The following is a 20763-nucleotide window of genomic DNA, read 5'->3' as shown; positions in this document are numbered from 1 at the left end:
TTCTCGGTATTCAGTATTTTATCTCTGTAAAACATTTGAAAAACCTCTTTTTCATCCTGCTGGACCCTCTTTGTTTACTTCTCCATTTATATGCCTACATGTAATGGTTAGCATTTAAACTGCACTCCCAAGCTTCAAAGATCTCTAAAACATCTAACTGCAAAAGATCAAATAATTATAAAATGTTGCTTTAAAATTCAATCTCTGAAATCACAAAGCAGCAAAAGTCCCAAGATATCTCCCAAGACCTTTCTGCTCTCTCATAATATTCTTTCAGAAAAATGAAGAATCATTTCCTGTTAGGCAATGTGCTGGAAAAGGAATGCCATTATTATTAGTCCCAGCTTCACACTGCAGTTCGGCTTTAGCTAAAAAGGCATTCCTTACACTGGTTCATGTTTGCTTTAGAGCATCCCTCTGTAAGAACTGGGTCAGTGACTTCAAAACATCAAAGTTCATGGCAAGTTAATGCCAAAGAAAGTATTTTTCTTTTAATTAAGTACTCATCTGTTGCAGTAATGTACAGTTCCTTTCTGCAATAGCTTAAAAATAGGGAAAAAATGCAAATATGCAATACATAAGTCCTAAAGTGCAGAGGAAAAACTGGTGTTCAGGTTCATACAAATGACAAAAGAACATAATTGTATCATTAATCCTAGAGTGGCAACACTGTATTGAACTGCTATGCTTGAGATTCCTATCTGGAATTACACCTCAATTCAATTTACAACTGTAACAATATCAAGGAAACACTTCTCAAATTGCTTGAAGAAAAATGGTTCAAGCAATTTCATGTATCTAGATGAGTGGGAAATTTTGACAGGTAAGCAGCACTATGTTTATGCAGTATATATTATCATTTCTTGTCAGATGAACTATACTTATTTTGCAGCATTGACAACTTCAGCAGCATGGTTGTCACAAATACCTGTTTTAAGTGCAGAGCTACTGGATGCTGCTTAAAGAGAGATAATTTGAGTGCATATTGGGCAAAGTCAGGAAGAAAAAATTACTTCTGCTCTGCTACAAATCAGTCACAACAGAAGCACTTTCTTTACCCTGTTCAAGATCTAAATAGCTATATGAAGGCACTTCTAACTTTCTTGTCTTATACATAACATCAGCAAATTGATGGAAAATGCTATTTAAAACCATTTGCAAAATATACCTGACACTGGAGGGGGGCTGACTAAACCATGTTCACACAGGATGTGACAAGATATGCAGCCAGTGCTGTAGCACTCGCTGCAGCTCAGTGGAAGCCCTGTTAGAGAAGTGGCAGACACTAAGATTAATTTTTGCTCTGAAACAGAGGTCTGGCAGACCTTCATCTGCCACAAGACTGAGCTAAGAAAAGGATAAATCAGAGCATTTCTCCTGCTATTCTGAATTGTGTTATCTTCAATTCCTGGCATGGAATAACTGTCTCCTGAAAAGACAACCACAGTATAGAGGCTTTTAAATAAAGTACAACTGAAGTCCAAGTCACTACACATACAACAGTATAAGGAAGTGACAACAACAATATGGGGACAGCCAGTGAAAACAGTGCACAACAACATAACAACAAGATAGTGGTTTCCATGTATTTCTGATCAGGAAGTAGAGATGAAATACGTATTCAAAGCCATGTAAGACTGATAAAGCTGTATGTGGTATGGTTTTCTCATACTTCATGAGAAAGTTGCAGAATTAGATGTATAGTCACACATGTATCTTTTCCCCCCTCTCATTTTGCACACTTAGACATGAACAGATTCAGCAGACACCATGCTGGACAATACATATTTTGTCAGTGGAAGACTGGATACAGGTACCAGTAATCAGTAATCAGATGCTCTCCTGTGGTTAAGTGTGGTTACTGCGAATTCCAAATAAAAAAACCTCATATTTGTTATTTTCCCTCTGAATTCATGCACGTTAAAAGCAACAACAGCTAGCAGAAAAAAAGATAAATCCTTATAGCTGACTGCTGCACTGTTACAGAAGAATCATGCTTCTCCCCACATGGAATGATGTGAAAGAGGCTGGTGTTAACCAGGTGCTGCTCCCGAGGAGGAGGCCCAGACCCCACTCACCTCCCCAGCACTGTGGCTGCGCTGCCGGGTCAGGTGCTGCCGATGGACCAGAGCACTGGTGGGCCTGCTGCTCTGCAGGGGCAGCCGTGGATCGATGAATGTCGTGGTGCGTGAGTTGTGGTCGACAAAGAAAGCCTGCAGAAGGACAGGGAAGACAGAATTCATCAGCAATACTTTTTTATATTAATTATGTCTGAGGTTACCGCCTGTTGGGGATCTAGGTTTCATTTGATCAGGTGGGGCTGTGGGAAATCTGTTACTGTGGCTTGCATTTCCCCTCTGCCGAAGGAGGATAACACTTTTCTATCCCACTAAAGGGATTAATTGGTTAATGCCTTATTTTGTTCGTGTCTATACTTTGAAATTGTCATCTGACAAGCATCAGAAGTGGAAAGCTTTATTATGACTGTCAAGAAAAGAAAACTTGAATATTTAATAAAAGTAATCCTGGTGTATTCTCCTTTTCATCCCCTTATAAGCATCTAAAAAGGTGTCATTAAGTGGCAAACCCATTACCTTTTGTGAAGTATTTATCATATAATTATGAACACAATTGGCTGTATATATGTCAAGTGTATGCTTGCATCCAGTGATGAACTATGATTACAGACCAAGAGGCATTTTTGCCATATTCCCGCTACAACTGTTCTAAGTTCACTGACCTTTTTTTCTAAAAACTGAAACAAAATGCAAAAAACACCCTAAAGCACCACTCCAAACAAAAAAAAAATAGTCTCTGAAAACCAAAAAGAAAGGTCAGCCAAGAACACAAAGACAATGGCAACAAAAAAATTTAAATCAGGCAATTGATGTGAACAACCACATACTGGCCAGTCAACCATTTGCTGAAAACAAGGTCACAGGAACATGAATCTTGGAAAACTGAAACCTCCTACAATTCTACCCAGTTTGAACCAAGCAGGTTTCTAAGCCTTGAAATTCAAACTTTTTGCAGCACCAGTGTTGCACTTGGAAACCAGCACTGTTCTATTTCAACACACTCCACGTTTTCTGTCACAATACTGGAAACATGTGGAAGTGGCAAAAAAAATTGTTTTGAACAGGAGAATTACAGGAAAGTGACATCTGGTTCAAGGAATCAAAGAATCTGGACTAGCAGAGAGGTGGTCAGGGGCTGCGGGAGCCATTTCTGTTTTTGGCTACCAGTGAGGGACTTCAACCACAGTTCCACAAACAATATATTCCTGTGGTGTCAGCAACAGAAATATTCTCATCTTTCCCCCTTCTGACCACTGGTTTCATCCCCTGTGTGCCCTTCCTGCCTTGTGCTGGCACAAGTGTTTGTGTAGCCATGCAGTGAACCCATCAGGGGAGTTGGTCCAGGCTAAAATTACTCTCTGTTTGTCCCTCTCCCTGCTGGGTCCTGTAACCTCAGCTCACCACAGATGAGAGGAGAGCAGAACAACTCTTCTGGCAGCACCACCAATTTCTAATATTCATGGAATCATTGTTTCAGACTGCTTGGGAAAACCAGACCAGAGCAAATACAATTCTTCTGACTGCTGTGAAGGTAGGTAGACAAACCTATTTATGTGTGTCATGCTATACATGCCACTATGGACTGCAGTGGGAGAAAATTCATACTTCCATTTCCCAAGGAAGGAGAAGCATATGGAGAGACACCACAGTTGCAGAACACTATTTCATTAAGTCAACAACATATTGTTAAATCCCTTATTAAAAAACATCCTGATTCAGTATAGGAGGTAGTACTACCTGGAGCTGCACCACTCAGTTCTGAGTTAATGCAGCACTCCAGAATTGCATGCAGCACTCCACAGCATTCTATTTAAATAAAAACTCCGTTTAGTCACGAAGATAAAGACAATCATAACTTATTAAATATGTACAGTTGCAGGCCAGCTACTAATAGCCTACTTTAAAACAAAGCATAAATTAGCACACTTTGAAGCCTTGGTGAAGATAACCATTGGAGCTTCAATGTTTTGGGCTAATCTGGACACTGGCACATAGCTCAAAATACAGTGTGGTTCACAATCTCCTTCCAAAAAATTCCTCTCATAACTCCTGCCTAGCTATAATCCATAAATCTACAATGCTTGAAGAGACTGACATAGAATAGGTAGTGCCAAAACTATATTTAGCCCATTAAACATGATTAGTTGCCCTAGTTATTCTTCCAGTTAAAATCTGTGAAGCTTGCTAAAACACCTTTCCTGCCTATCGAAGACTTCAGTAGTCAATTACTATGATTTCTTTAACTGTAGAGAGAAAACCCAAAAATGTCCTCTAATAACTTCCTATATATTTGTCCATCTTGCAGAGATCTAAGTAAAAAGCACAAAGACTTGCATCTGGCTTTAAAATATGTACATGTGCTTACACACACTGCACAAATGCACGTATCTGTACAATGTCTGTGTGTATGCACATGGACACAGCAAGGCAGAACCTCAAAGCTCAGCTCAGGTACTATAAAGCCTATATAATGCTTCCTGCTACCACATTTTTCCAATGCCTTTCTGCCTCCCTGTGGTGGGTGACTGATGAAGGATCATCAGTAATGCTCATGAGAAATGACACTGTAGTCACACCAGACCCTTTAGGGAGGACTGCACTGTATTATCTCCTGTTGGGGATACACAGAGGAGTCAAAGAAGAGTGGGCAGCAGGGTTCTGCTGTGCAGCTCTGGAGGGAGTTCAGATGTCAGCAGTCCCCAGTTGACCTTGGAAGACAGCCCACAAAAAGGACAGGCAAGCAGCACCACACTGCCAAGGGGGAGTGAAGACACCACCACTCAGCATTGCACCAGGGCCTGAACCATTGCTGTGCATCATGAGCAAGAGCACCAAGCTTTCACTGTGATATATGAAAAAAATAGAGGATAAACCTCTTCTCAGCAGGCAAGAGCAGTTAAACAAAGGAAATATAATTATTTATTGAGTTATGGCTAAGTTCAACTTGCTTCGATTTAGGTTTATGCTTTAATAAAGGCAGGTCCAGCTTCAGTTTGGTGTCGCCAAGCACTGGTCTTGCCATGTGCTGGCCATGGTCTCTCTTGAGTGCTGAATAGGCTTTTCTACTGGCCACAAGTGGCACTTGTGACACAGACAATTAAACGTAACGAAAATGAGCAATACTAAGACTAATTCAAAGTGAAGAAATCCCAGTAGGAATTTATTCAGTGCTTCCTCTTCTTGATTAATACTGTGGTAGCACTGCTGTCACAAAATACCACCCCAGAAATCCAAAGGTCTAATTCTCTCTATGGAGCACATATTAAAGAAAATTGAAAATTGCCCTATTCTTCAGGAGAAAACTGGCCTCTGAAGAACTGAACAGCACAAGAATGACTTAAAAAATAAAACAGTGAGGCAAAGAACAACATTAAAAGAAAACAGTGAGGCAAAGAACAACATTAGTAGAATTGCACATTCCTAGTTGTGTGTCTAATGAAAAAACGAGGTGCTTTTCAGAGTTAAAAAAATCTAGGAAACAACCCTCAAACAGTTTTACCCTTCAGTTTAGAACTGTCTAATCTTTCCAAGCATCAAGATCATTATTTATATGGACTCTCACAGCTAACCATATTGAGAGCGATAAATGTAAGAACCAAGAAGCTAAATATGCCAGTAATCCTAATGAACTGATAAGCCTTATCACTTCTTCACATGCTAATCACAGTCTGTTTTTAACCATTCTGGTTTTTTACAAAAAAGTATCATGTTCTATATACTGAGGATGCACTAGCTCAAAGTTACATTAAAACTTGCATCACAACTATGAAAGTGGTATCAAAATTTTTTAGGAAATCAAAAACTGACACCTATTTAAAAAAGCCAGTGAGACCTGCAACTATTTAAGATCTCTAATACCTCCTAAGGAAACCCACTCTGTACCATCTCTTCCTCATCATCTCCATAACATCTCTTTCCTTCTAAGCAATACACAACCACCAGAGTGGTCCTCCCCAGAGCTATCCCTGACCATCTGTTTTACCTCAAGTACATCCATTTCAACTCAGAAACTGATGAACACAAGGCCTTCTTAGCACTGTAGAGTTACCTTGCCCTGATGGTCATGTTTCATCTCCCAACCCCTTGGCAGCTCCAGCTGTTTGTTGGCAAACATGTTGAGGAAGCCCACCAGATCCCGGTTGTGCTGGTAGCGCTCAAAGTGGTGGGTGTCCCGCCGGACTTTGGTGATCATGTGCTTCAGACACGTGTTATTTGTAAACATGCGGTAGGCACTCTGAAAAACACACAACAGCAAAGGCTTTTCAAAGAGAAAACTGCTCTGACCACAAAAGACAACCCTGTTCATTGTAAGTGGATCTGCTGAAGAAAAGTTACTTATTCCATTGCTTCTCCTTACACCATAAATCCCATTACACAAAGAAACACTGGGGGGGAACTAATGCAAAAAGAAGCACTGGAGAACAGGCAGAAAAGGAAAATATATACATTAAGATGGATTTTTGTTCAGTGTTACCTCTAATACACTTTGATATAAACCAGGCAATCTGAGGGAAACAAATACTGCCATTAAGCAGGAAGGTATTTCTCAGAATTGTGTCTCACCCTGTGCAAGGCACAGTAAGAAAGCTATTACTTCCACAAACAAATAATTTTGTATTATAAGAATGATGAAGAATCGAGTGGAAAATAAAAATTGCTATCATGCAGAGCTAGGATGGCTCTGATAGCCTAATAATTTGAGGGGATAATGATGAGTGAATCTAGCCTCCCTATGTACTACCAATATCTCATCATCAAACACTGAGCAGTATATTTGCACACAAAGCAACTGCATTTATAAGCACATATTTATGAAAGCCTTTGAGCTGTAGTCATCGTACTCACAGGGTTAGAATGCAGCACTGTAAAGAACTCTGGGCTGATAAGGAATTTCACAGGGGGAGACTGGAGCAATAAAGTAAGTCTGGATCTGGAGGTAGAGTGAGGCAGCACATTCTCTCTTCGAAAATCTAAGAGCAAAGTAAATGACAAAGGCTTCCAGCAGTTATTACCAAAGTATCCCTCCAAACAACTAGATTGATGTGAATCACACAAGCAAGGAAAGCATTAAGTACACAACTATTTCAGATTTACTGAGGACAGTCCATATATAAGCATACCCAAATTTCTTCTAACATAACACTGAAGTTTCTGAAAATATTACCATTTTAGTTTATTAATATTTACTTGTGGTTTTTGTAAACAATAAGTAAAATAAAATCACATTAAATTGTTTGGGTTACCAAGTTTGTGCCTGTATATAAAATGCAAGAAAGTCCCCTGGGCATGTCTGCACTGCTACACTGTAGCTGTATGCAGGTAAGTTATTTTTAAATGTTAACTAATGGATATAAAAGTCATTGTACACTTATAAATGTTTCATTCCTTCTTAAACAATAAATCTGCCATTACCACAGCCCCAGTCTTGATACAGTATTGAAGAAGCTTATGTAAGTAAGAATCAGGTTGCCAAGGAAGTACCTTTCACATTTCAACTTCCAATAAACATTTGTGTCTTCTCCTAGCAACTACAGAAGAAGTGCCCTGATTTTTCTTCAGTACCAGGAAGGAAATGAAAATATACTGAGTGGTGTTTGCTACAATGTCAAAACTGTTGCCTCCAATTCTCTTTGAAGATATTTGGAAGCATATTTTTAATGTAAATGAAAAACTGCAATTTCATATTTGGTCTTCAGTGATATTACACTAAAATGTGTGCTGCCACCTACATTTCAGTTTCTTTCTTTTTTAAACGTTGCAGTATGTGCACACTTCTCCATCAAATGAATATTAATCATGTAGACCACAGCTATCACAGATATAAAAGATCATAACTCATAAGCAGAGCAAGGAGAAAGGCAGTGAATGAGACTCTAAGCTGAGGGAAAAGTAAGAAGAAATAACAAATGAACAGGAAAATAATAAAGGTAAAATTCTAAGTATGCATAGGTAAATATGGAAAAAAGGGAATGGAGAAAATAAACACATTAGAGGAAACCAGGAAGTGAGAGGGTAATTGGTAAAATAAATGAAGAGGATTTTTAGAAACACTAATTGAAGAATAGACCTCAAGCTGTCCCACATTGAGCATGTCATTGAATGGGGTGAAGGCAGAGTGGCACAAAGGCTCCTGAAGCTGTGCCTGAATACTTGGGCTGGGAATGTTTTGCAGACACAGACACACACTGAAGTTTTACATGAACTCTGTACTGGTGCAAAACTTGGGTGTACATCAAAGTTTTACAGGTAATTCTCACACCCTGGAAGATGCTGTGACATGCAGCAGGTAAGTCCTCTGTCACAGTCTGGGCAATCTGGAAATCAGAATGGGTCACCAGGTGGGTTTTTATCACAGTTCGAGGCTTATGAATTTGGTTTATGAAAGTTTATTCAGCTGAATTTGCTGGTTAGGGTTTGGCCTAAATTTGCTCACAGCTGATTTGTGTACAGCACAAACCATCTGGCTGCACATGCACAAAGAAAAGGAAACAGCCACAACAGAATTGAAGACTACAAGTAATAAAAGGGAATACCTGGGTAAATCTCAAGTTCTGCAATGACTTGAAACTCGAAAAAGGGTGACACTGCTTGCATATCTCATTAATTTAGGAGAGACTTTTATAAGAATACATCAAGAGCATCTAGAGACAAAGCCAAAGCACATGGCACCACACAGCTGGGACTGGATGAATAATAAACTTTATAAATGTGTTAGTAAATTTTTAGTAGGAAGATAACCAAGGAGAGAACTGCTTAGTGAAAAGAAAAAAATAATGCTTTCACTCAAAAAAACGGTCTTTCTTCCTATGTTCATTCCAAAGGTTAACTGTCTATCAGAAGAATGAAAAAAGGGAGGTGAGAGAGAACAGGTTAAACATGCAAATTAAAGGTTTCCAAAGCCTTTAGGTCAGGTGACAAGCACTCTAACAGTTAGGAAACAAGATGGAACAATTGCTGAGACACCGGTGACTCTGTCAGAGGTCTGAAGGAGTTCACAGAAGGAATGGGCTAAATGCTGTTAGAGTCCACCAAGATGTTTTACTAAGATCTCTCTGGGTCTGGTCCTACTCATTATTTTTACTAATGACTGGATAGGGAAGACATAACTTGCTCCAATTAGGAGATTCTGCAGTACTTGGACAGCAGGATGGACAAGATTCAAAACCACAGAGGCACATTAGAAAAGTACAAAGATCTGTGTGCAGGTAGGGATAATCAACTCACAAAGACCAGATGAAAACAGGTATTTGTGCCAAAGTTCTGCACACAAGGATCAGAACCTGATTTTAGTAGACCAAAGACTGAACACTGGTCAGTGCCAAACTTTTAAAAAAAAAAACCAAAAAACAAAACAAAACAAACCTTCTGCAGGAATGTGCAAGGAGTGTTTTATGTAAGACATTTCCACAACCTCTTCAGTACAGAAGAGTCATAGTTTTATTTGATTTTCTGAAATATTCCTCAGAAGCTGGAGACCAACTCAAGACAATTCTTAGTAGGCCAAAAAACTAATCTGAGACCTAAATCCAGAAGTCACAAGGAAAGACTAGGAAGCAATGGATTTAAGAGTATGTTACAAGTACACATTATGTATATGTTAAGTATATGTTACATGTTACATCTTTATAAGAAGAATGATGAGTAGACTGTCTAAAAAGTCAAAGAATGCCCCTCAAGTGGAGAATATAAGAACTCTTGAGACAGCATTTGGCAAGTATGGCCTAGGAACAGCTCTATCTACAGAGATAAAGCTCTTTCTAAGTTCTACATTCTACTATTTCAAACTGCATAAGCAAAGTCAAGATATTTGTAAGCCACACCACACAATTTTATATTTTTTCACTGCAAATGTCCTGCTTTCTAAACCAGTCTGGTACTGACAGAAAAGTCCTCTGAATCTCACAATCTTCTCTTCAGCATATTGAGGAGGCTGAGTCATAACTTTCAAAACTACACAGCAATGAAAATAAATGGCTTTACTTTCACACAGACTTTCAGAGGAAGAAATTAGGGTTTGCCTTATGTACTCTCACTAAATCCTCTATGAGATGAGCTCCCTTCTTGGGAGAAGGGGAAAAAATTTATTTTTTTAACCTGAATTAGAATGATGAAATTCAGCTTCCTCTGCAGCTCCATCCATGGCATTTGTGTGCTCTTCAGGCCTGTCATTTGTCATTGTTCTTCGGATGCTCTGGTACCTAGGGTTGGAAAACTGGACTTTATATATAGTATATGGTAACTATGACCCAATTCTGGCTCCGAGGGAGCCTGCCCATATTTTCTGCCATGTAGGTTAATATATATTGACCTCTGATTTCTGCATTAATAGCCTTTTGAGTTTCTGACAACCATTATCAGATGTATTATTTTTGGTCACATAGCTTAAGATCAAAGGTGGAATGCAGAAGTCCTGGAAGCTCACATGCAAACCAAAAGCAACTGCCACATAAAAATAACCATGTAAGGCCAGCTGTGGGAGCAGCTGTGGCCTTGTCTCCTCGCTCAGTCTTGCAATGGTGAATGCAGCTTTGCAAGCACACCAAACACACAAGCACCAAGGGTAATTCGTACCGGCGATTCAGCTGTTCCATCTGCTGGATGGAATTTGACCTCTGGAGAATCTGTGGGGCTGGGGGAGCTGTGGGTCGCTGCCATGTTGTTGTCCTGTTCACGTGGTCCACGTAAAAAATCCGTCCATGGCTGTCAATTCGAGCCTCCCAGTCTAAGGAGCAATAAAATACTGTAAACTATGGAGGAGGGCCTGGGGTTTATTCACTGATTTGTATGATCTCTGTCACTTTTAAAACCCCATCTATTGCTTCAAGTCTCTATAATAATAATTACTACTTCAACATAGACATATACATATGTATATAAAAAATACACATCTATACAGAAACAGACATGCCCGATTCTTAGACACTTGCAACTACAGAAATCAGGCAAACCATTTAGCACATCAATTGAAACAGTCTTTGAGAGCTCAGAAGGTGTCTAGACGAGACTATCTATATTGCAAGTCTAAGTGAAAGTAGTATCTGCTGATAAAATAAAAACACTTAAGTTTTTAAACCAGCGTTTGTAAACAAAACAAAACACTCAAGTATTCCTGGAAGAACGGAATTGCTCACTGGGGGAAAACCAAACAACAAAAATAAAAAAAAAAACCCTCAAACTGTTTACATTTGTGAACTCATTATCCTGCTTAATTGTCAAGCCCTAAACCACTGTATATGTATGTTATATATATATCCCAGTAAGCTGGGATTTTTCTTGTCATGTTTATGCCAAATTCTGACACAGTCATCATTTCTGTAACATGCTCTTGGTAGAAGGAAACCATTCTTGCTGCATTTAATTTTAAATACACAAGCTTAAACACTTGGGCGATGGCTTCCAAAGTAAAGTATTTGCATCAGCATTGTGATGGACAAGGCTGTCTTCTGCTATGTTTCTATAGAAGGCTATATTTCATCAAATCACTGTTAGTCAAATGTGTTACAAATAGCTTGCTGAATTGCAAAATTTTCATTCATTGAAATTTCATGATCACACTTTCTTAATTTTTCCCCAGGAGTGTAGGAACTGGAGCATACTGCTGCACATTATAGGCAAAAATAAAAGATAAACGTTTAAATTTTCTTGTTCTTTAACTTGACCTAACACAAGACTGAAAGAAATACACATATTTTTCATACCTACTTTCAAATTCTGGTGAAACAATGAATTTAATATAGCCCAAATTAAAAAGAAATTACAGTTCACAGCTCAAAATCATATTCTTAATATTTTCCCTAATTTTTAAGTATTAAAATATTAAACCTGTCACACATCCAAAAGCAGAGCTTTGGAGAAAAAACCTGAATCTAGGCAATGATTCTACTGACTTTATTCACATTAGCAAATGATTTATTTACATAGAGTATTGTATTGGGCTTTGACTGTAAAAGGGTGATGTGTACATGCATCATGCCACACATGAATGTGCAGAAACCCAGCAAATGTCAGAAATGTTAAAACACTACACAGCCAAAGCTTTTTCCACTAACATTTCAGCAGTTTTTCCAAGTAGTTACTGTAGTGTATAGTTTCCTTCTGCAACCACAGAACTGGACAAGCTACCTCTGCGCATTTCTGAAATATGTGTCTCCCAGACACAGTTTTTTAAAAAGTAAAACTGGTAGAATAGGGTGACAGTTAATTAACTCTAAGATCTGCACACAGGATTAATCTGATTGTAACAGAACCAGTAGGGAGCACAACCATATCATCATCCTGGCTTTCCACACACAGTTATATTTGTGTTCTGCTATCAGGCTCCTTCCAGTTACTTGCCCCAATTACAGAGTAAACACAGACCCATATCATACTGGGAAATAGGGATCTGTTCATTTTACACTAAATATCTTAATTCCTGGCTCTTTGCCACAGACTTCAGTGGGTCTGAACTTACTTTTTTTTTTTTGCCTATTTGGTTAAAAGCAATGTTTGCCTATCAGCTCTGTACCCTTTTTTGGGGTGGGGGGGGCTTGGTCCTTTCTTTGAATACCTAATACTGAATAGATTTTCATTTCTCAAAGTTTAAGCAAGTGAATCTGTTCAATAAATAAGAGCAATGTATTTTTCATAAGAATTAGAGAAATTACAATTCATTTGTTCGTTAAGGGTCTTCTAAGGCTTTATGTCCAGGTTTATTTAACATAAAATCATCCCTCTGCCTCAAAAAATGCAAGGAAAGCACAGACCTTGAAGCTAATATCCAGATATGACAGATGTTGTATATTCCTTTGTAAATCATTACCACACAAGAAGTATTCAGAGATTTTAGAGTGCTTGACAGTGCCTCGCAGTGCCTCACAAGCACCATCACCTCATCTCCCTGTGCAGTGCACACAGGAAAGGCAGCACGGTCTCTGCATGAATGACAAGTCTGTGTGCACCAGGTGTAATTATCACAACAACACCGGACTCAACCATCATCACTCCTCACTTCCAACTTCTCAGCTGCTCATTTTCAGCTCTCACATTCAAAAAGGAAATGTAATGAACTTTCAGTAATGAGACACTGGCATCTTATCCCCCAGTTAAAGCATGGAGAAGCTCACTTGGTGGCAGAGCCTCATCCACTCTCTGGTACCGGCTAACGTCCTGACGCACCGAAGGCAGGGACCTCAAGGGCTGATGGCCATTAGCAGGAGAACCTGGAGTCAAAACACACACAAATTATTTTTTTCAGTCAGTGTAGGGAAGTCCTAGAGTTGCCTCTAAACTGAGCAAGAAATTTCAAATCTTGAAATCAAGAAATTAACGCTCTTTGTTTTCAGATACAGCAAGGTCACTCCAGAAAGTGCCTCCTGCAGTTGTTACCTCCAGTAGCTCCTTCAAGCTGCGCTGTGGCACCCTCACAAGCTGCCTGTGCTCCTTCAATTTCTTCATCCTGAGACTGGCTCTGGGCAGCTGCTGCCTGCAGGCTTCTTCTTCTTTGCCAGATTTCTTCTGCTTCCTCTTGGTCTTGCAGCTCACCTGCCTCAGCGTCCTGTGCCTCCTCCTGAGGTAACTGCACGGCCGGCAGAGAACCAGCAGCACTCGCAGAGTCCTGTGCTTCAGTACCCAGCTCCACCGCCGCTGCCTCAGGGGCACAGGCTCCCTCCTCTTCCTCCTGGGAAGAAAAGGCTGGAGTCTCGGGAAACCTGGCGCTCTCGCAGGAGGAGCAGCGCACTTCCACTGAGGAGCGCCGCACCGTCGCGCTCTCGTTGCAGGAGCTGTCGGCCCCCTCAGCGTCGCTCTCCCCCTCGGGCCGGGTGCTGGCCTCGCTGACGCTCTCGGTGCGAGCCGGGTCGCTCTGCTCCGTCTCTGACGACAGCTGCGAAGGCTCCGAGCCTTGGTCAGTGGACTCCGTCTCGCTGACGCCCCGTCTGCTCCCACCTGCAGCTTCAGCAGCTCCCGTGTCTGCACTGCCAGGAGGCTGCTCCGCCTCTGGAGGGACAGAGGACTCGCTGCCAGCCTGCTCTGCTGGGGCTTCAGCCTGAGAACCCTGCAGGCTTTCGCCTCCTTCCTCTGGAGGGGGAAGCTCCGGGAGAGAATCTTGCTGGTCATCAGTTGATGTCAAAGGAGCATCAGAGGATGAAACCCTTTCACTCTCTGCAGGTCCTGGCATTACCTGATCTGAGGAGGAACTTACTTCATTTCTTTCGACATTTCTGGTAGCACCATTGAGCATTACTAAACCACCATCATCTTCCAAAGCAGATGGAAAACCCAGGTCTTGATGCAGCTCGTGCTCCTCTTCATCCGAGTCAATGTGAAGCATAGCATTAAGTCTTGTGTCAGTAGGGAAGCTACTCCTCAGTTTTGGGGAGGCTCCTCGTGGACGGTCACCACAGGCAGATGTCCCTGGTCTGGGATGGTTGTTGTGTTCTATTGCATCGAGATAGTCATTTAGGGAGTCCTGGCGACCTCTGGGAGGGGATGATCTTGAAGCACCAGAGGTCAGCTCATCCTGGTCTGTCTCCAGAGTCCTACTAGTCCTTAAAGAGTGTCTCAGGATTGTGTCTCCAGAAGATTCCTCAAAGACTGGGCCATTAGAACACACCGTGGATGTATCGTGATGTCCTGCTGGCATGTCCTCATCATCAGAGGGGCTCCCCAAGTCTCCATTTACAGAGTTGGTTCCTAGCAAAGTGCCAACTGTTTCTGGTGAAGCGTCTGCAGAGACAGAAAGACTGAACATGAAACACAGAGCAGCAGCAATACATGGTTCGTTCTACTTGAATTATATAAAAATACACATCCTTGAAGATACTTGCTTACTTCAATCAAAAAACTAAGGGAAGAAACTTTAATCAAAATAACGGAGGCATCTACCGTGTTGGAACAGCAGTTACAGAATTTTCTCCATATAAGTCTGTACTGTTTTGTAGGCTATAGAAAAACTAAGAGGAGTGCAGTATGACTTTAGAGGATTCCCATTTTGCTTTCAAAGGACAGAGCAGTGCCAAGCATAAAATGAGAATCATAGGCAGATTTGTTTAGAATCTATCCAAGAAAATAAAAAACTATATGCTAAGTGTTGGTGGTTTGGGAACTGCCATCTCCAAGGCAGCATCTGCCATACCTAAATTTTGAATCCTAATAGAAAAAAATCTGTAGTAGGGGGACCATACATGAATGAGAAACTATTTTATGTCGTCAACAACAGAAAAGCCTAGACCCAGAAATACTTAGAAACTCTCTCCATACAACTATCTGGAGATCCAGATGATTGACAAATTCTCACCTTCGTGAACAGAAGATGTGATTTCCACTTTGAATTGGAGATACCCACTAACATGATCAGCTGGAAGCCTTCTGCCAAGATTATAGCTGAGAACCTGGTCTCTGCAAAATCAAAAATACTGGGTTTTAAAAATTTTTGCAGGTTTCACGTTTTCAGCATGTAATTTATATTATGGTCTTAAAATTTGCCACATACTTCGGTTTGTATGGAAAAGCACAAGCACCAACAATGGTGTAAAATACCTTTAGTTAACAGACAAAGCAGCTTAAAACACTATGTTTGATCAATTCCAAATACAGATTGTGCCCCACAAATTCTTATACATCACTAAACATCTTAAGTTCAAAAGACATCAAACTGCAAAGATCCCTCTCTCCTAACCGCCTCTTTCCCCAATACAAGTGTTTAATAATTAAAAAAACCTTTCTGCCCCCTTGTGGTTTTTACTATGTACAAAAGTCACAAATAGTTACTTCATCATTTTTCACTTCAACAAAGCACTTCTACATTCTGATTTAGAAAAGCTATTAATGCTTGGATTTATCTTTAAATACGTTCTTAAGAGTTACTGAATTCAGTGGGGCTCAGACTAGGTTAGACACTTGTATCAGCTTGAGACTTTGGATCAGATTCCAGGCTGTATGTTTTAATTTAGGCACAGCCCCAGCTCCCCTCAGCACAGCTGGGACAGCTGAAGGAAAAAGAGAGAGCTACTGAAGACCTCCACAGGAAATAATTGTTATTTATGCAAATAGCATTATACTGCTACAAACATCTCTCCTTTTTACTGGGAGCATTCATAAAATAAAATAAACCAAATGCAGTTATTAGTGAAATAAGATGCAGCAGTTTGCATAAACTTTTAGGAAAAAAAAAGCCCTGAGTGGACAAGCAGCCTCCCCTCTCCATGCTGCTCTGTATCCCACAGGATACCAAATCTCTGCAGTAGTGTCTCCAGGACCTGTCACAGATTCTTCACTCTGTACTCCAAGTACAATTCATCAGTTAGATATCTGAGGTTTCCAGTTTTTACGTAAGTTTTATATTACTCCAGGCCATTCAAGAATAGAGAAAGCCATGTCATGAATAATGCCTTCTCTGTATTCAGCCAAATCAATTGTAGATGATTCTCATCTCATTTATCATGTTTTCCAGGAAATTAAAAGCCACTGGCCATTTCATTACACAAACTTGTGAGCTCTGACTACAGCTAAAAATGGGGCAGAATTTATCTGAAATTGGCTGGTTCTGAATTTCACCTTTTTGTTCCTTAATAAGCATCCTTGACATCACTAAAACAATGGTGTTGTACTTGCTTGACCAAAAAAAAAAAAAAAAAAAAAAAGCAAGAGCATTAGCAGTTAATTGTGTATTTGGTAGATTTTTACTTCACATCTACATTAACCACTACTTTACCGTGCAAAACCTTTGGTGAAATATTGTCTGTCTTTACACAAAAACTGAAAATGGACAGGTGTATTACAGATGAAGAGGCAAAACAGATTTAATGTTAGTTCTAACAACAATATGGCAAACCAACCAAATATCCATATTCTTAATACTCATTTCTTACACTGCCTCTTCTTTTCTGACAATATTTTATATATTAAATATATAGAATTGAAATATGGAGAAGAAAACAGGAAGCATCTTCCAGATTAACGGTTTGAAAAAACAGAGGTGAGAACTGATGAACACAGCAAACGCAATTTCCAGAAATCACAGCACCAGGGATCCCAGAGCAGAAAAACATTTTGGTGCTTAGCAAGGAAATAAACACCCTGCTCTAGGTTTTGAAACTAGCCTGTATCATGGTGCTATTTTTGAGTGTATAGGAGTGTGCAAATTTATTAGAAAAAGCTGCTTGTTCAACCAAACACAATTTGTTGAAACACAAGGTGAGGCACTTCTTGGAAAAGTTGTATCGTGTATATACCTGCACTGATCTTGGATACCGCTACAAAGCAAATGGACAGGCTTTTTAAAAAAATGTTTTTTAACAAATTCTGTGTCAGAAGGTATTACCAAAATTTTAAGCTACTCTACAATTTTATTCTTCCTTTACTTACCAATGCAGACACCACTTTGAAAATGTAAAGCTGAAAATTGTTTTCAAATTGAGTTTGATTTTCTCCCCTTATGCAACTTGTTACTTTGAGGGGAATATCTGTGAAAAAGGAGGCCAGTTTGTATAAGTGTGATGACACTGCCATTCCCTTCAGCTTTAAAGAAGAAAATACACATTAAAATTCACCATAATTCCTCATGGGCCTAATTCAGTGGCTTTTTTAAGTCAATGGAGACACATTAACTAGCAAACTTTGAGGTCAGGCCTTAACAAAAGGCATGTGCAACAGGTGAATTCTGACTGAGATATTTACTTCCATCAGTGAGCTATTCATAACGACAGGCAATTTAAATTGTGTAGTACTAGAAGCACTCTGAAAAATAAGGAGTCACAGCCTTGCAGGACTGTGGGACAATTCACTGAAGGGATATTATATCTCTGATTATTGAACTGACAATTAAAAAGACTTCAGCTATTCAAGAAGTCAGTCAGTTATACCTGCTTCTTCTAAGAGATTTGCACACAACCATGAAGTAGTGTGATAATGCCTTGCTTCTTGACTAGCTAGCCAGAGGGTAATGTTTCTTGTGAAAAACATTTTTCTCATGTAAAGAAATTAAGCTGAAAAAAAGATAGACACACATCAACACAAACATGGGTATATGTATTCAGGACCAGGCTAGAAACATTGCCATTTTCCAGTCAGGCAATAAAGCCATTAAAATTACAATATATTTCTGCGTACAGATGTAGCAAAAAATTTGCTCGTCTGAACCAATAAGCCAGAAAGGCTGCTCTTTGCTCTCAGTATCCTAGATGCTGAGTCTTCCTGCTGAACACAAGTTAGCATTAAGAATGTATTCATTTACCCAATTGCATGTCTCTCCAACAGTCTCTGAACAGGTATGGTTAACTTCCCGAGGAAGCGCTTGATGATGGGACGACTCTTGGCAAATTTGTCTTTAACCTCAATTTCCAGGACATCTGTTAGAAGTGCAACAAAAGAATATTTCTGGAAGGAAAGAACATATTTGACACCATATCAATACACCTTTATTCAGAAAGAATGTACTTAATTACTACTAATGTGCAGTGAACTCTAAAAGTAATGACTGATGACAGCAGTTTCCACATGGCAAAATATGTCAACGTCGTTTATTAATGAATTTTTGCATATGTAACTAGCTTTTTGCTGTTCCCCATTCTCTTTCACTGTTCCTTGAAAAGAATCCTCAGTAAGAAATTGCACCAGATAAAAGCACTTTCAGGGTCTAGTTTGCAGAGTCAGAAAGCAAAATGCTATGTATCCTACTGCTTGCTTCTACTTGCATAGGGGAAAGCAAAAAGAGAAGGAATCCTTGCTGCACTCTGACAGGTCAGTGCAGGAGGAAGGAAGGAAGGGTCTCACTCCAGGCTGTGCTCAGAAGAATTTCCCTCCCAATACCATGCTTTGCATTCATGTTTCGTATGCATGACAGGAAGTCAAAAGGGCAATGTGTATTCAGGAGCAGCATTATTAGAGGAGGAGAATTTTCTATGGAGTTTTGCCCCAACATTGACACATCTCAGCGAACTCCAAGAGAGCCTTTCCCACACTTGGGGCCTTTTAACAATATGGTGCTAATTTACAGAAGATTTCTTGATGTCTGGTAAAATCATTCTTCCAACTTTCCCTACATGGGAACATTAACACAGTTACTCTCTACAGCTTTCATTTTCATGCATTTTGAGTACTTCATCTCTTAGATCTCTTAGATCAGAAGTGGTACAGGGCAAATGTTAAGCAAACATGTTGGCAGATACACACACACATACATACAGCGTGATGACAAATTCCCTTAGGAAAACAAGCTTAGGAATCCAAAATTTGTATTTGTCATCTAGATTTTAAGATATTCCAAATAAACAAGCAAAGTATGGCATAACCTACTCAGAAAAAACAAGGTCATCTGGTTATACTTTTACCATCTGCCACCTTTAAGACGTCTGAGCAAACCACAACCTGTGCACAATGCCTAATACACATGTGATTAGGTAGCCAAAGATATATTGAACAATGAACAATAGGAGAACCAGCTCTTCAGTTCAGCTGTAGGCATCACATAAACATCTTCAAAAAAACCAATTAAACTGGGTCAGGAATAAAATCCCTTCTTCATGCTGGGCAACTGTCACAACTGGGTTCCTCTGATAAACAGAACTTTAAAACTTGCCACTCTCAGTTTGCTATAATATTGCAAATTACTTTGCAGAAAGTATTAGATGTAGAACAGGATCAATTCTGCACCACTAGGACAGAATATGTAATGGGATCATAACTGCTGTTGTCAGATCATTGCTACAGGGAAGATCCAGCAGCTAAAGCAAGCTGATACAATGTGTGCACCAGTGAACATTATCCCTTTCTAATAAGCTTCAAAGCCAAGGAGAACTGGAGGAGAAAAAAAAAAAAGGGGGGGGGGGGGAAGAGTAGATTTTCTTTCTATCCACTGGATAGATGGATAGACAGACAGAAAACTGGAGAATCAGTTTAGAGATCAAAACTTCAATTTTTTAAAAAATTTTAAGACTGTTCACATCTACAGTCTTTCCCACAACCCACCACCCCAGGGCAGTGCTAATACTGACCCTGCCCAGTTGTGCTTTACTGCTTGTTTGCTTTATGATTTGTGGAAACATTTCCCAAAGCCTACTCAGTTTTCATCTTCCTAAAGAACACATTAACATTCACCATAGTACAGGCTTGCCAGTCCTGAAAGGGATATGGATTTGTGTCAGCAGTTTCACTTTACCACATAAATATTTACCTTCAGAAACCCAGACATGGCTCTCCTGAATTCAATGACAGTTGTGGGACTCAGTTCCTTCCATGGGATCTGCACAGCTTACCCAATACAAACACGTTTGGCAAATTGGCTTCTGCTAGATTACCTGTTTTCCCTCTTTGCTGAGTGGTGCTCTAACACCTTCCTGGGTTTTCCTTCCTGCTTAGTGTAACTTGTTCCCCCTCAGCCTGACAAAACTGAAAATTTGTCACCTGCTACACACCATAAAAATACCATTTCTAAATGAACAGTTGTTGCAATAACTGGGCATAAATGTTCATGTAGTGTAACTTCTCTTTAAAAAGAGTCTTCTCACAACACACAATCCAACCTTAATTAATTTATTTTTGCAATTTCAAGGAATCTACAGGGTGGTTAAGTGAGTTCAGCCTTTTTTTAGCACAGAAGGGAATGAAAACCTGCCAACAGCTTAAATACCCAGCTTTAATATGCAGATGAAAACTGTTTCTATCCACCAACAAGGCTCCTAAAATTACTAAAATTTCTGTGTCACTT

The 20763-nt window shown here is 39.8% G+C and overlaps 1 protein-coding gene across 3 annotated transcripts in view; it reads right to left on the bottom strand.

Annotated features, from left to right (window-relative positions):
* Positions 1–20763, bottom strand: part of HECW2 (HECT, C2 and WW domain containing E3 ubiquitin protein ligase 2) — a 148337-nt gene that overhangs the window by 38009 nt on the left and 89565 nt on the right. For all 3 annotated transcript variants that reach the window (XM_088058631.1, XM_088058632.1, XM_014249487.2), the window contains 9 exons: positions 18292–18434; positions 15355–15455; positions 13446–14783; positions 13184–13279; positions 10650–10800; positions 10173–10276; positions 6924–7048; positions 6127–6312; positions 2079–2213 (listed from right to left, as the gene is read on the bottom strand). In XM_088058631.1, the coding sequence (XP_087914757.1) occupies positions 2079–2213; positions 6127–6312; positions 6924–7048; positions 10173–10276; positions 10650–10800; positions 13184–13279; positions 13446–14783; positions 15355–15455; positions 18292–18434 (2379 nt within the window). The remainder of the gene's footprint in view (positions 1–2078; positions 2214–6126; positions 6313–6923; positions 7049–10172; positions 10277–10649; positions 10801–13183; positions 13280–13445; positions 14784–15354; positions 15456–18291; positions 18435–20763) is intronic.

This window comes from Pseudopodoces humilis, chromosome 8 (assembly GCF_049639895.1).
Source record: "Pseudopodoces humilis isolate 2021_Gansu_Grassland_sample_001 chromosome 8, ASM4963989v1, whole genome shotgun sequence".
Lineage (NCBI taxonomy): Eukaryota > Metazoa > Chordata > Aves > Passeriformes > Paridae > Pseudopodoces > Pseudopodoces humilis.
Note: the sequence above shows the minus strand (reverse complement) of the source record. Positions and strands in the feature narration are given on the sequence as shown.